Below are 14,856 nucleotides of genomic sequence, written 5' to 3' on the forward strand. Positions count from 1 at the left end.
GGCGATGGGAAGGTCCGTGGACCTTGGGCAGGTTTTTCGGTCTCGGGTCAAGTGAGGCTGTAAGATCCCGCCCTTTGTGTTAAATTAGTTTGGAACCTTGGTTGGACCGCACTTAAAACCGTGGATAGTTTCATCTCCACTTAGAGAGAGAGAGGTTACTATGAAGATGCAAAAGAGAGTTTACAAGAATGAACTAAGAGGGTATACCCAGCGAGAGGGTATACCTATGGGGAGAGTACAGGGAGAGGGTATACCTATGGGGAGAGTACAGGGAGAGGGTATACCTATGGGGAGATACAGGGAGAGGGTATCCCTATGGGGAGACTACAGGGAGAGGGTATACCTATGGGGAGAGTACAGGGAGAGGGTATACCTATGGGGAGATACAGGGAGAGGGTATCCCTATGGGGAGATACAGGGAGAGGGTATACCTATGGGGAGAGTACAGGGAGAGGGTATACCTATGGGGAGAGTACAGGGAGAGGGTATACCTATGGGGAGATACAGGGAGAGGGTATACCTATGGGGAGAGTACAGGGAGAGGGTATACCTATGGGGAGAGTACAGGGAGAGGGTATACCTATGGGGAGAGTACAGGGAGAGGGTATACCTATGGGGAGAGTACAGGGAGAGGGTATACCTATGGGGAGAGTACAGGGAGAGGGTATACCTATGGGGAGAGTACAGGGAGAGGGTATACCTATGGGGAGAGTACACGGAGAGGGTATACCTATGGGGAGATACAGGGAGAGGGTATACCTATGGGGAGAGTACAGGGAGAGGGTATACCTATGGGGAGAGTACAGGGAGAGGGTATACCTATGGGGAGAGTACACGGAGAGGGTATACCTATGGGGAGATACAGGGAGAGGGTATACCTATGGGGAGATACAGGGAGAGGGTATCCCTATGGGGAGACTACAGCGAGAGGGTATACCTATGGGGAGAGTACAGGGAGAGGGTATACCTATGGGGAGAGTACAGGGAGAGGGTATACCTATGGGGAGATACAGGGAGAGGGTATACCTATGGGGAGAGTACAGGGAGAGGGTATACCTATGGGGAGAGTACAGGGAGAGGGTATACCTATGGGGAGAGTACAGGGAGAGGGTATACCTATGGGGAGAGTACAGGGAGAGGGTATACCTATGGGGAGAGTACAGGGAGAGGGTATACCTATGGGGAGAGTACAGGGAGAGGGTAGACCTATGGGGAGAGTACACGGAGAGGGTAGACCTATGGGGAGATACAGGGAGAGGGTATACCTATGGGGAGAGTACAGGGAGAGGGTATACCTATGGGGAGAGTACAGGGAGAGGGTATACCTATGGGGAGAGTACACGGAGAGGGTATACCTATGGGGAGATACAGGGAGAGGGTATACCTATGGGGAGAGTACAGGGAGAGGGTATACCTATGGGGAGAGTACACGGAGAGGGTATACCTATGGGGAGATACAGGGAGAGGGTATACCTATGGGGAGAGTACAGGGAGAGGGTATACCTATGGGGAGAGTACAGGGAGAGGGTATACCTATGGGGAGATACAGGGAGAGGGTATACCTATGGGGAGAGTACAGGGAGAGGGTATACCTATGGGGAGAGTACAGGGAGAGGGTATACCTCTGGGGAGAGTACAGGGAGAGAGTATACCTATGGGGAGAGTACAGGGAGAGGGTATACCTATGGGGAGATACAGGGAGAGGGTATACCTATGGGGAGATACAGGGAGAGGGTATACCTATGGGGAGAGTACACGGAGAGGGTATACCTATGGGGAGAGTACAGGGAGAGGGTATACCTATGGGGAGATACAGGGAGAGGGTATACCTATGGGGAGATACAGGGAGAGGGTATACCTATGGGGAGAGTACACGGAGAGGGTATACCTATGGGGAGAGTACAGGGAGAGGGTATACCTATGGAGAGATACAGGAAGCGGGTATACCTATGGGGAGATACAGGGAGAGGGTATACCTATGGGGAGAAACAGGGAGAGGGTATACCTATGGGGAGAGTACAGGGAGAGGGTATACCTATGGGGAGATACAGGGAGAGGGTATACCTATGGGGAGATACAGGGAGAGGGTATACCTATGGGGAGAGTACAGGGAGAGGGTATACCTATGGGGAGATACAGGGAGAGGGTATACCTATGGGGAGATACAGGGAGAGGGTATACCTATGGGGAGAGTACACGGAGAGGGTATACCTATGGGGAGAGTACAGGGAGAGGGTATACCTATGGAGAGATACAGGAAGCGGGTATACCTATGGGGAGATACAGGGAGAGGGTATACCTATGGGGAGAAACAGGGAGAGGGTATACCTATGGGGAGAGTACAGGGAGAGGGTATACCTATGGGGAGATACAGGGAGAGGGTATACCTATGGGGAGATACAGGGAGAGGGTATACCTATGGAGAGATACAGGAAGCGGGTATACCTATGGGGAGATACAGGGAGAGGGTATACCTATGGGGAGATACAGGGAGAGGGTATACCTATGGGGAGAGTACACGGAGAGGGTATACCTATGGGGAGATACAGGGAGAGGGTATACCTATGGGGAGAGTACAGGGAGAGGGTATACCTATGGGGAGAGTACAGGGAGAGGGTATACCTATGGGGAGAGTACACGGAGAGGGTATACCTATGGGGAGATACAGGGAGAGGGTATACCTATGGGGAGAGTACAGGGAGAGGGTATACCTATGGGGAGATACAGGGAGAGGGTATACCTATGGGGAGAGTACAGGGAGAGGGTATACCTATGGGGAGAGTACACGGAGAGGGTATACCTATGGGGAGATACAGGGAGAGGGTATACCTATGGGGAGAGTACACGGAGAGGGTATACCTATGGGGAGATACAGGGAGAGGGTATACCTATGGGGAGAGTACAGGGAGAGGGTATACCTATGGGGAGAGTACAGGGAGAGGGTATACCTATGGGGAGAGTACAGGGAGAGGGTATACCTATGGGGAGATACAGGGAGAGGGTATACCTATGGGGAGAGTACAGGGAGAGGGTATACCTATGGGGAGAGTACACGGAGAGGGTATACCTATGGGGAGATACAGGGAGAGGGTATACCTATGGGGAGAGTACACGGAGAGGGTATACCTATGGGGAGATACAGGGAGAGGGTATACCTATGGGGAGAGTACAGGGAGAGGGTATACCTATGGGGAGAGTACAGGGAGAGGGTATACCTATGGGGAGAGTACACGGAGAGGGTATACCTATGGGGAGATACAGGGAGAGGGTATACCTATGGGGAGAGTACAGGGAGAGGGTATACCTATGGGGAGAGTACAGGGAGAGGGTATACCTATGGGGAGAGTACACGGAGAGGGTATACCTATGGGGAGATACAGGGAGAGGGTATACCTATGGGGAGATACAGGGAGAGGGTATCCCTATGGGGAGACTACAGCGAGAGGGTATACCTATGGGGAGAGTACAGGGAGAGGGTATACCTATGGGGAGAGTACAGGGAGAGGGTATACCTATGGGGAGATACAGGGAGAGGGTATACCTATGGGGAGAGTACAGGGAGAGGGTATACCTATGGGGAGAGTACAGGGAGAGGGTATACCTATGGGGAGAGTACAGGGAGAGGGTATACCTATGGGGAGAGTACAGGGAGAGGGTATACCTATGGGGAGAGTACAGGGAGAGGGTATACCTATGGGGAGAGTACAGGGAGAGGGTATACCTATGGGGAGAGTACACGGAGAGGGTAGACCTATGGGGAGATACAGGGAGAGGGTATACCTATGGGGAGAGTACAGGGAGAGGGTATACCTATGGGGAGAGTACAGGGAGAGGGTATACCTATGGGGAGAGTACACGGAGAGGGTATACCTATGGGGAGATACAGGGAGAGGGTATACCTATGGGGAGAGTACAGGGAGAGGGTATACCTATGGGGAGAGTACACGGAGAGGGTATACCTATGGGGAGATACAGGGAGAGGGTATACCTATGGGGAGAGTACAGGGAGAGGGTATACCTATGGGGAGAGTACAGGGAGAGGGTATACCTATGGGGAGATACAGGGAGAGGGTATACCTATGGGGAGAGTACAGGGAGAGGGTATACCTATGGGGAGAGTACAGGGAGAGGGTATACCTCTGGGGAGAGTACAGGGAGAGAGTATACCTATGGGGAGAGTACAGGGAGAGGGTATACCTATGGGGAGATACAGGGAGAGGGTATACCTATGGGGAGATACAGGGAGAGGGTATACCTATGGGGAGAGTACACGGAGAGGGTATACCTATGGGGAGAGTACAGGGAGAGGGTATACCTATGGGGAGATACAGGGAGAGGGTATACCTATGGGGAGATACAGGGAGAGGGTATACCTATGGGGAGAGTACACGGAGAGGGTATACCTATGGGGAGAGTACAGGGAGAGGGTATACCTATGGAGAGATACAGGAAGCGGGTATACCTATGGGGAGATACAGGGAGAGGGTATACCTATGGGGAGAAACAGGGAGAGGGTATACCTATGGGGAGAGTACAGGGAGAGGGTATACCTATGGGGAGATACAGGGAGAGGGTATACCTATGGGGAGATACAGGGAGAGGGTATACCTATGGGGAGAGTACAGGGAGAGGGTATACCTATGGGGAGATACAGGGAGAGGGTATACCTATGGGGAGATACAGGGAGAGGGTATACCTATGGGGAGAGTACACGGAGAGGGTATACCTATGGGGAGAGTACAGGGAGAGGGTATACCTATGGAGAGATACAGGAAGCGGGTATACCTATGGGGAGATACAGGGAGAGGGTATACCTATGGGGAGAAACAGGGAGAGGGTATACCTATGGGGAGAGTACAGGGAGAGGGTATACCTATGGGGAGATACAGGGAGAGGGTATACCTATGGGGAGATACAGGGAGAGGGTATACCTATGGAGAGATACAGGAAGCGGGTATACCTATGGGGAGATACAGGGAGAGGGTATACCTATGGGGAGATACAGGGAGAGGGTATACCTATGGGGAGAGTACACGGAGAGGGTATACCTATGGGGAGATACAGGGAGAGGGTATACCTATGGGGAGAGTACAGGGAGAGGGTATACCTATGGGGAGAGTACAGGGAGAGGGTATACCTATGGGGAGAGTACACGGAGAGGGTATACCTATGGGGAGATACAGGGAGAGGGTATACCTATGGGGAGAGTACAGGGAGAGGGTATACCTATGGGGAGATACAGGGAGAGGGTATACCTATGGGGAGAGTACAGGGAGAGGGTATACCTATGGGGAGAGTACACGGAGAGGGTATACCTATGGGGAGATACAGGGAGAGGGTATACCTATGGGGAGAGTACACGGAGAGGGTATACCTATGGGGAGATACAGGGAGAGGGTATACCTATGGGGAGAGTACAGGGAGAGGGTATACCTATGGGGAGAGTACAGGGAGAGGGTATACCTATGGGGAGAGTACAGGGAGAGGGTATACCTATGGGGAGAGTACAGGGAGAGGGTATACCTATGGGGAGAGTACAGGGAGAGGGTATACCTATGGGGAGATACAGGGAGAGGGTATACCTATGGGGAGATACAGGGAGAGGGTCTACCTATGGGGAGATACAGGGAGAGGGTATACCTATGGGGAGAGTACAGGGAGAGGGTATACCTATGGGGAGATACAGGGAGAGGGTACACCTATGGGGAGATACAGGGAGAGGGTACACCTATGGGGAGATGCAGGGAGAGGGTATACCTATGGGGAGATACAGGGAGAGGGTATACCTATGGGGAGAGTACAGGGAGAGGGTATACCTATGGAGAGAGTACAGGGAGAGGGTATACCTATGGGGAGAGTACAGGGAGAGGGTATACCTATGCGGAGATACAGGGAGAGGGTATACCTATGGGGAGAGTACAGGGAGAGGGTATACCTATGGGGAGAGTACAGGGAGAGGGTATACCTATGGGGAGATACAGGGAGAGGGTATACCTATGGGGAGATACAGGGAGAGGGTATACCTATGGGGAGATACAGGGAGAGGGTATACCTATGGGGAGATACAGGGAGAGGGTATACCTATGGGGAGAGTACAGGGAGAGGGTATACCTATGGGGAGATACAGGGAGAGGGTATCCCTATGGGGAGAGTACAGGGAGAGAGTATACCTATGGGGAGATACAGGGAGAGGGTATCCCTCTGGGGAGATACAGGGAGAGGGTATACCTATGGGGAGATACAGGGAGAGGGTATACCTATGGGGAGAGTACAGGGAGAGGGTATACCTATGGGGAGAGTACAGGGAGAGGGTATCCCTATGGGGAGATACAGGGAGAGGGTATACCTATGGGGAGAGTACACGGAGAGGGTATATCTATGGAGAGAGTACAGGGAGAGGGTATACCTATGGAGAGAGTACAGGGAGAGGGTATACCTATGGGGAGAGTACACGGAGAGGGTATACCTATGGAGAGAGTACAGGGAGAGGGTATCCCTATGGGGAGAGTACAGGGAGAGAGTATACCTATGGGGAGAGTACAGGGAGAGGGTATACCTATGGGGAGAGTACAGGAAGAGGGTATACCTATGGGGGGATACAGGGAGAGGGTATACCTATGGGGAGAGTACAGGAAGAGGGTATACCTATGGGGAGATACAGGGAGAGGGTATACCTATGGGGAGAGTACAGGGAGAGGGTATACCTATGGGGAGAGTACAGGGAGAGGGTATACCTATGGGGAGATACAGGGAGAGGGTATACCTATGGGGAGAGTACAGGGAGAGGGTATACCTATGGGGAGAGTACAGGGAGAGGGTATACCTATGGGGAGAGTACAGGGAGAGGGTATACCTATGGGGAGAGTACAGGGAGAGGGTATACCTATGGGGAGAGTACAGGGAGAGGGTATACCTATGGGGAGAGTACAGGGAGAGGGTATACCTATGGGGAGAGTACAGGGAGAGGGTATACCTATGGGGAGAGTACAGGGAGAGGGTATACCTATGGGGAGAGTACACGGAGAGGGTATACCTATGGGGAGATACAGGGAGAGGGTATACCTATGGGGAGAGTACAGGGAGAGGGTATACCTATGGGGAGAGTACAGGGAGAGGGTATACCTCTGGGGAGAGTACAGGGAGAGAGTATACCTATGGGGAGAGTACAGGGAGAGAGTATACCTATGGGGAGAGTACAGGGAGAGAGTATACCTATGGGGAGAGTACAGGGAGAGGGTATACCTATGGGGAGATACAGGGAGAGGGTATACCTATGGGGAGATACAGGGAGAGGGTATACCTATGGGGAGAGTACACGGAGAGGGTATACCTATGGGGAGAGTACAGGGAGAGGGTATACCTATGGAGAGATACAGGAAGCGGGTATACCTATGGGGAGATACAGGGAGAGGGTATACCTATGGGGAGATACAGGGAGAGGGTATACCTATGGGGAGAGTACAGGGAGAGGGTATACCTATGGGGAGATACAGGGAGAGGGTATACCTATGGGGAGATACAGGGAGAGGGTATACCTATGGGGAGAGTACACGGAGAGGGTATACCTATGGGGAGAGTACACGGAGAGGGTATACCTATGGAGAGATACAGGAAGCGGGTATACCTATGGGGAGATACAGGGAGAGGGTATACCTATGGGGAGAAACAGGGAGAGGGTATACCTATGGGGAGAGTACAGGGAGAGGGTATACCTATGGGGAGATACAGGGAGAGGGTATACCTATGGGGAGATACAGGGAGAGGGTATACCTATGGAGAGATACAGGAAGCGGGTATACCTATGGGGAGATACAGGGAGAGGGTATACCTATGGGGAGATACAGGGAGAGGGTGTACCTATGGGGAGAGTACACGGAGAGGGTATACCTATGGGGAGATACAGGGAGAGGGTATACCTATGGGGAGAGTACAGGGAGAGGGTATACCTATGGGGAGAGTACAGGGAGAGGGTATACCTATGGGGAGAGTACACGGAGAGGGTATACCTATGGGGAGATACAGGGAGAGGGTATACCTATGGGGAGAGTACAGGGAGAGGGTATACCTATGGGGAGATACAGGGAGAGGGTATACCTATGGGGAGAGTACAGGGAGAGGGTATACCTATGGGGAGAGTACACGGAGAGGGTATACCTATGGGGAGATACAGGGAGAGGGTATACCTATGGGGAGAGTACACGGAGAGGGTATACCTATGGGGAGATACAGGGAGAGGGTATACCTATGGGGAGAGTACAGGGAGAGGGTATACCTATGGGGAGAGTACAGGGAGAGGGTATACCTATGGGGAGAGTACAGGGAGAGGGTATACCTATGGGGAGAGTACAGGGAGAGGGTGTACCTATGGGGAGAGTACAGGGAGAGGGTATACCTATGGGGAGATACAGGGAGAGGGTATACCTATGGGGAGATACAGGGAGAGGGTATACCTATGGGGAGATACAGGGAGAGGGTATACCTATGGGGAGAGTACAGGGAGAGGGTATACCTATGGGGAGATACAGGGAGAGGGTATACCTATGGGGAGATACAGGGAGAGGGTACACCTATGGGGAGATACAGGGAGAGGGTATACCTATGGGGAGATACAGGGAGAGGGTATACCTATGGGGAGAGTACAGGGAGAGGGTATACCTATGGAGAGAGTACAGGGAGAGGGTATACCTATGGGGAGAGTACAGGGAGAGGGTATACCTATGGGGAGAGTACAGGGAGAGGGTATACCTATGGGGAGAGTACAGGGAGAGGGTATACCTATGGAGAGAGTACAGGGAGAGGGTATACCTATGGAGAGAGTACAGGGAGAGGGTATACCTATGGAGAGAGTACAGGGAGAGGGTATACCTATGGAGAGAGTACAGGGAGAGGGTATACCTATGGGGAGAGTACAGGGAGAGGGTATACCTATGGAGAGAGTACAGGGAGAGGGTATACCTATGGAGAGAGTACAGGGAGAGGGTATCCCTATGGGGAGATACAGGGAGAGGGTATCCCTATGGGGAGAGTACAGGGAGAGAGTATACCTATGGGGAGAGTACAGGGAGAGGGTATACCTATGGGGAGAGTACAGGGAGAGGGTATACCTATGGGGAGATACAGGGAGAGGGTATACCTATGGGGAGATACAGGGAGAGGGTATACCTATGGGGAGATACAGGGAGAGGGTATACCTATGGGGAAATGCAGGGAGAGGGTATACCTATGGGGAGATACAGGGAGAGGGTATACCTATGGGGAGATACAGGGAGAGGGTATACCTATGGGGAGATACAGGGAGAGGGTATACCTATGGGGAGAGTACAGGGAGAGGGTATACCTATGGGGAGATACAGGGAGAGGGTATACCTATGGGGAAATGCAGGGAGAGGGTATACCTATGGGGAGATACAGGGAGAGGGTATACCTATGGGGAGATACAGGGAGAGGGTATCCCTATGGGGAGATACAGGGAGAGGGTATACCTATGGGGAGAGTACAGGGAGAGGGTATACCTATGGGGAGATACAGGGAGAGGGTATACCTATGGGGAGATACAGGGAGAGGGTATACCTATGGGGAGATACAGGGAGAGGGTATACCTATGGGGAGAGTACAGGAAGAGGGTATACCTATGGGGAGATACAGGGAGAGGGTATACCTATGGGGAGAGTACAGGAAGAGGGTATACCTATGGGGAGAGTACAGGGAGAGGGTATACCTATGGGGAGACTACAGGGAGAGGGTATACCTATGGGGAGAGTACAGGGAGAGGGTATACCTATGGGGAGATACAGGGAGAGGGTATACCTATGGGGAGAGTACAGGAAGCGGGTATACCTATGGGGAGATACAGGGAGAGGGTATACCTATGGGGAGAGTACAGGGAGAGGGTATACCTATGGGGAGATACAGGGAGAGGGTATACCTATGGGGAGATACAGGGAGAGGGTATACCTATGTGGAGATACAGGGAGAGGGTATACCTATGGGGAGATACAGGGAGAGGGTATACCTATGGGGAGATACAGGGAGAGGGTATACCTATGGGGGGATACAGGGAGAGGGTATACCTATGGGGAGATACAGGGAGAGGGTATACATATGGGGAAGAGTACTGCAAGGAGGTATAAAGAGGGGGTTATAGTGTAGATTAGGGGGATTAGCGGGGTATATGCGTGGTGTTACGGAATAAGCTCGTGTACGAGTCAGTGCAGACTCAATGGGCTCCTGTAGGGATTCTCTGACCCAATGAAAGATGAGCATTTTAAATTTGGGCCACTGATTGGAGAGGGAGCCAATGCAGGTCAGCCAGCAGAGCGAATGATTGGGTGAACGGGATTTGGTGTGGGGTTAGGAAAGAGAGAGTGGTGTGTATTTGATGTGTTGGGGTGGGGAGTGGGGGAGTGGGGGGAGGGGCGAGGGGACAGAAGATGTGAAGCTGGCTCGGACAGCACTGAATCGACCCATTTCAGTGCACGATGGAATATCAGAAAGCAATACTGTGCACGGGTCACCTGAAATAACCTCCAAATTTCCTAGAATCCCTACAGTACAGAAGGAGGCCATTCAGCCCATCGAGTCTGCACCGACCACAATCCCACCCAGGCCCCACCCCTGTAACCCTACGTATTTACCCTAGCTAATCCCCCTGGCACTAAGGGGCAATTTAGCATGGGCCAATCCACCTAACCCGCACATCTTTTGGACTGTGGGAGGAAACCCACGCAGACACGGGGAGAATGTGCAGACTCCGCACAGACAGTGACCCGAGCCGGGAATCGAACCCGTGTTCCAGGCACTGTGAAGCAGCAGTGCTTACCACTGTACCGCCCCAAATAATACTGTAACAAAATACAGCTTTGAATACTGAAAAATAAATACAGCCCTTCCAACGCAGACGGGATTAGATGTGTTGATCTGTTATTTTAAAAAATAGTAATTTCAAAGTACTTTCACACTGTCGACTGTGAAATATTTTGGAATAACCTTCGCAGCCACTTACTCCAATCCATTTTTCCAATGTTGAATTCTAATTGTCTGCCTGGTGTTAAGTGAATAAGATTGGGTGAAGAATCAGAATCTTTCTGTTGGCACAGTGTCGATTACACTGAGGTAAGTACAACATTCTGCCCATCATACCCGAGAGTTCCAGTTCCTGCTCTTTACTCATGCTTACTCCACACTCAGCAGCCGGTTGTCATGGTAACTAAAGAGGAACATTAGCACTATCTTCCCCTGATATTATCTTCAAAAATATATTTTATTAAACCTATTACCCAACGAATATAATCCTCCCTCCTGCGTCCTCATCAGATAGTCAGGACCAGCGACTGGGAGATCAGACTCAGAATCATCAAAACAGTGCAGAAGGAGGCCATTCGGCCCACCGAACCTGCACTGACCACAATCCCACCCAGGCCCTATCCCCATAACCCCACATATTTACCCTCGCTAATCCCCCTGACACTAAGGGGCAATTTAGTATGGCCAATCAACTTAAGCCGCACAGCTGGGCGGCACGGTGGCACAGTGGCTAGCACTGCTGCCTCACTGTGCCAGGGACCCGGGTTCGATTCCCAGCTTGGAGTCAATGTCTGTGCGGAGTCTGCACGTTCTCCCCATGTCTGCGGGGGTTTCCTCCAGATGCTCCGGTTTCCTCCTGCAGTCCAAAGATGTGCGGGTTAGGTGGATTGGCCGTGCTACATTGCTCCTTAGTGTCAGGGGGACTAGCTAAGGTAAATGCCTGGGGTTATGGGGATAGGGCCGGAGTGGGATTGTGGTCGGTGCTGACTCGATGGGCCCAATGGCCCACTCCAGCTCGTATTTCTCCCACAAAAGAACAGATGAAATTTTATGGCTTCAGGAGACTGTGGCAGAGAGCTCCCCCAGGGAGGAGGACACAAGCTCCCCACAGTGCGTTGCTAACATGCAAACCACAATGACAGACCTGGAAAAGGTCACTTTATAATTTAATCTGGAAGGAAAATGTCCCAACTCAGTCAGAGGCCGACTCATCGCGACAAATGGCAGGCCCTCAGAGAAGCCCAGCATTGAAGGTAAAACCTGACAAAGATAGGGATTGAAGAGAATACCTTCACGAGGGGCCACTCAGGTAAATCACACGTGTCTCTCAGGGGAAGTCAGATAAACACACGAGGGGGAAAGGAAGAGAAGGCGAGGTGAGCTGGAGTAATACGAGAGGAGTCTTACATGGAGCATAAACTCCAGCATGTAGCAGTTGGGCCGAATGGCCTGTTTTTCTGCTGTAACTGCCACACCTGGCCAGCATTAGTCATATTGCACCTAAGAGGTTTATGATGCTCGAGCAGAGATTACAGAGGCCGTGTGAAGCAATAAACAGGGTTGCACATTCTCCCCGTGTCTGCGTGGGTTTCCTCCGGGTGCTCCGGTTTCCTCCCACAGTCCAAAGATGTGCGGGTTAGGTGCGTTGGCCGTGCTAAATTGCCCCTTAGTGTCAGGGGGACTAGCTAGGGTAAATGCATGGGGTTATGGGGATAGGGCCTGGGTGGGATTATGGTCGGTGCAGACTTGATGGGCTGAATGGCCTCCTTCTGCACTGTAGGATTCTATGAAATTCTATTCGATGAAACAGACTCTCATATTTATAAAATACCACACATTTGCTGATTTTTCTTTTACTTATTCTTGTGGGCCTGAGTGAGACGCTCCGTCGGAGAGTCGCTGCAGTCTTCATAGAATCCCTATAGTGCAGGAGGAGGCCATTCAGCCCATCGAATCTGTACCGACCACATCCCCGTGACTCCACATATTTACCCTGCTAGTCCCCCTGACACTAAGTGGCAATTTAGCACGGCCAATCCGCCTAACCCGCACATCTCTGAACTGTGGGAGGAAACCAGAGCACCCGGAGGAAACCCACGCAGACACGGGGAGAACGTGCAAACTCCGCACGGACAGTGACCCAAACCGGGAATCGAACCCGGGTCCCTGGCGCTGAGAGGTAGCAGTGCTAACCACTGTGCCATCGTGCCATCCACTTGATGGGCTGAATGGCCTCCTTCTGCACCGTGGGGGTTCTATGTATTCACGGACCAATCCAATGGAGGTCCATGGTCACCGAAGCCCTCAGAAGGATGTGGTACCGATCAGAGGAGGAATTGAGCATTTTGTGGGACAGAATTCCACATTCCGGGAAAGAGGTCTCCCGTTCTCTCCTAATCCCACTCCAGTTTCCATCCCAACGGGATTTTTTAGCGTGCCTGAAATTTCGCCCAGTAACGTAACAGGTTGGAAAGCTTTCGCTTTGGGTCTTACTTGGGTTGGGTTGAAGCAAGACCTCGGTCTGGCGGAGGATCTTCTCCGTCCAGTTTTTGGTGCTGTCGGCACGGCTCAGCAGATTCTCAAAGTGTGCATCCAACTCCGTCTTCTCCGCCTGCCCCAGCTTCTCCTCTGTAAACTGGGAGAGAAAAACCGTGTGAGACAACCGTGTGAATCCCCCCCAAGAAACCCTACACCTGGGGAACGACAAACTAAACATCCACAGGCATTCGGTTGGGCAGAACAAGAGTGTTGCTGCAAAAAGACACATGCTGTCGAAGCTTTTCATCATGTACTCATCAGGTCAATTCACAAGAATACCATATATGAAGGTGTGTGTGGTTTGCTTCAGTTAAAAGACTTCATTTTAAAGATATTTCTGTCTATGTAACTACTTAAGCTAAGGTTTAGAGCTAACTTGGCCACATTTTAAAACTCAGCTGGGAATTCTGGGATAACTTTAGAGACTGACTGCATTCTTTGAAAATACAATGTTAGCAGAAATGATGCTAAACAAAGCTTTTCACAGCCACAGCTGCCAATTGTTTATGAAAGTTAGGGACACAGTTTGTAGCAGCAAGTTCAATAACACACATAAGAATTCATATATTGCAGCAACCGTTATCTGTTTAGTTAGTTCGGCCTCATGTGAGGTTCGAGTTCAAGTCTGTACAGGGCCTGGCTGTGAAGCCAGTCCCCAACTTTTCTCTCTCACTTTGCTTCTGTAATATTAATTTTAAGCTTTATTCAGTAAAGAAAATAATCTCAAATCCATATCAAGTGCTGCCTACGTCTATTCTAAGGAATGAATGGATCCGAGAGACTGGAACAACAATTTATACTGCAGGAGAAGAGTGCTCAATGGTTGGCAAGTGCACTCAGATTGGTAGAGGCATTGCCATGGAGAATGCACCAGTTAACTCATGACTGACAGTAAACTGCCAAGCGTCAACGACACGATTCCTTTTGAGCAATACAAAAGAAATATTCTTGGACAATTGGTCAACAGATCATGATGCAGCATGCCACAGGGTCTGTGTAAAACTGGTATTAGTCTGGTTGGTTGAATCTTGAGACAATTAGGTTAGCCGGATGATCACTGTTTATTGCACAAGTGAGTCAGTATATTAATGTGGAACAGTAAACAAGAGGCAGCGAGAGAGAGAGGCACAAAGAGAGAGAGAGGGAGGGGGGTGAAGCAGAGAGGGGGGGGGTGAAGCAGAGAGAGGGGGGGAAGCAGAGAGCAAGAGACACACACACACACACACACACGCAGAGAGACAGAGTCAGGTGCAGAGACAGAGGTAAACAGCAAGATGAGAGGATTATTGCTTTGATGTTGAACATTTCCTACATCACAAGAAGATTTTCAGTTTGGAATAAACATTGCTGGATAATCATTAAGGTAAACTCCGCTGAGACAGACTGGCTTCCTACTGCTCCGTGTCACAAGCTATCAGCTCAGGAACCAGCAGAATGCCAGCGATTCTGTCACTGATGCTGAAACCTGACCTTCCTGTGTCCGGGATGTGTAACTGCCATCTTCATGTGTGCGCG

The 14,856-nt window shown here is 51.2% G+C and overlaps 1 protein-coding gene and 1 long non-coding RNA gene across 5 annotated transcripts in view; both read right to left on the minus strand.

Annotated features, from left to right (window-relative positions):
• Window positions 1-14,856, minus strand: part of LOC144502391 (uncharacterized) — a 680,705-nt gene that overhangs the window by 275,290 nt on the left and 390,559 nt on the right. The window lies entirely within an intron of this gene.
• The window catches only part of LOC144502387 (endophilin-B2-like), a 106,696-nt gene that overhangs the window by 60,241 nt on the left and 31,599 nt on the right, over window positions 1-14,856 (minus strand). For all 3 annotated transcript variants that reach the window (XM_078226250.1, XM_078226249.1, XM_078226248.1), the window contains exon 2: window positions 13,297-13,438. In XM_078226250.1, the coding sequence (XP_078082376.1) occupies window positions 13,297-13,438 (142 nt within the window). The remainder of the gene's footprint in view (window positions 1-13,296; window positions 13,439-14,856) is intronic.

The sequence above is a fragment of the Mustelus asterias genome, chromosome 13, assembly GCF_964213995.1.
Source record: "Mustelus asterias chromosome 13, sMusAst1.hap1.1, whole genome shotgun sequence".
Classification (NCBI taxonomy): Eukaryota; Metazoa; Chordata; class Chondrichthyes; order Carcharhiniformes; family Triakidae; genus Mustelus; species Mustelus asterias.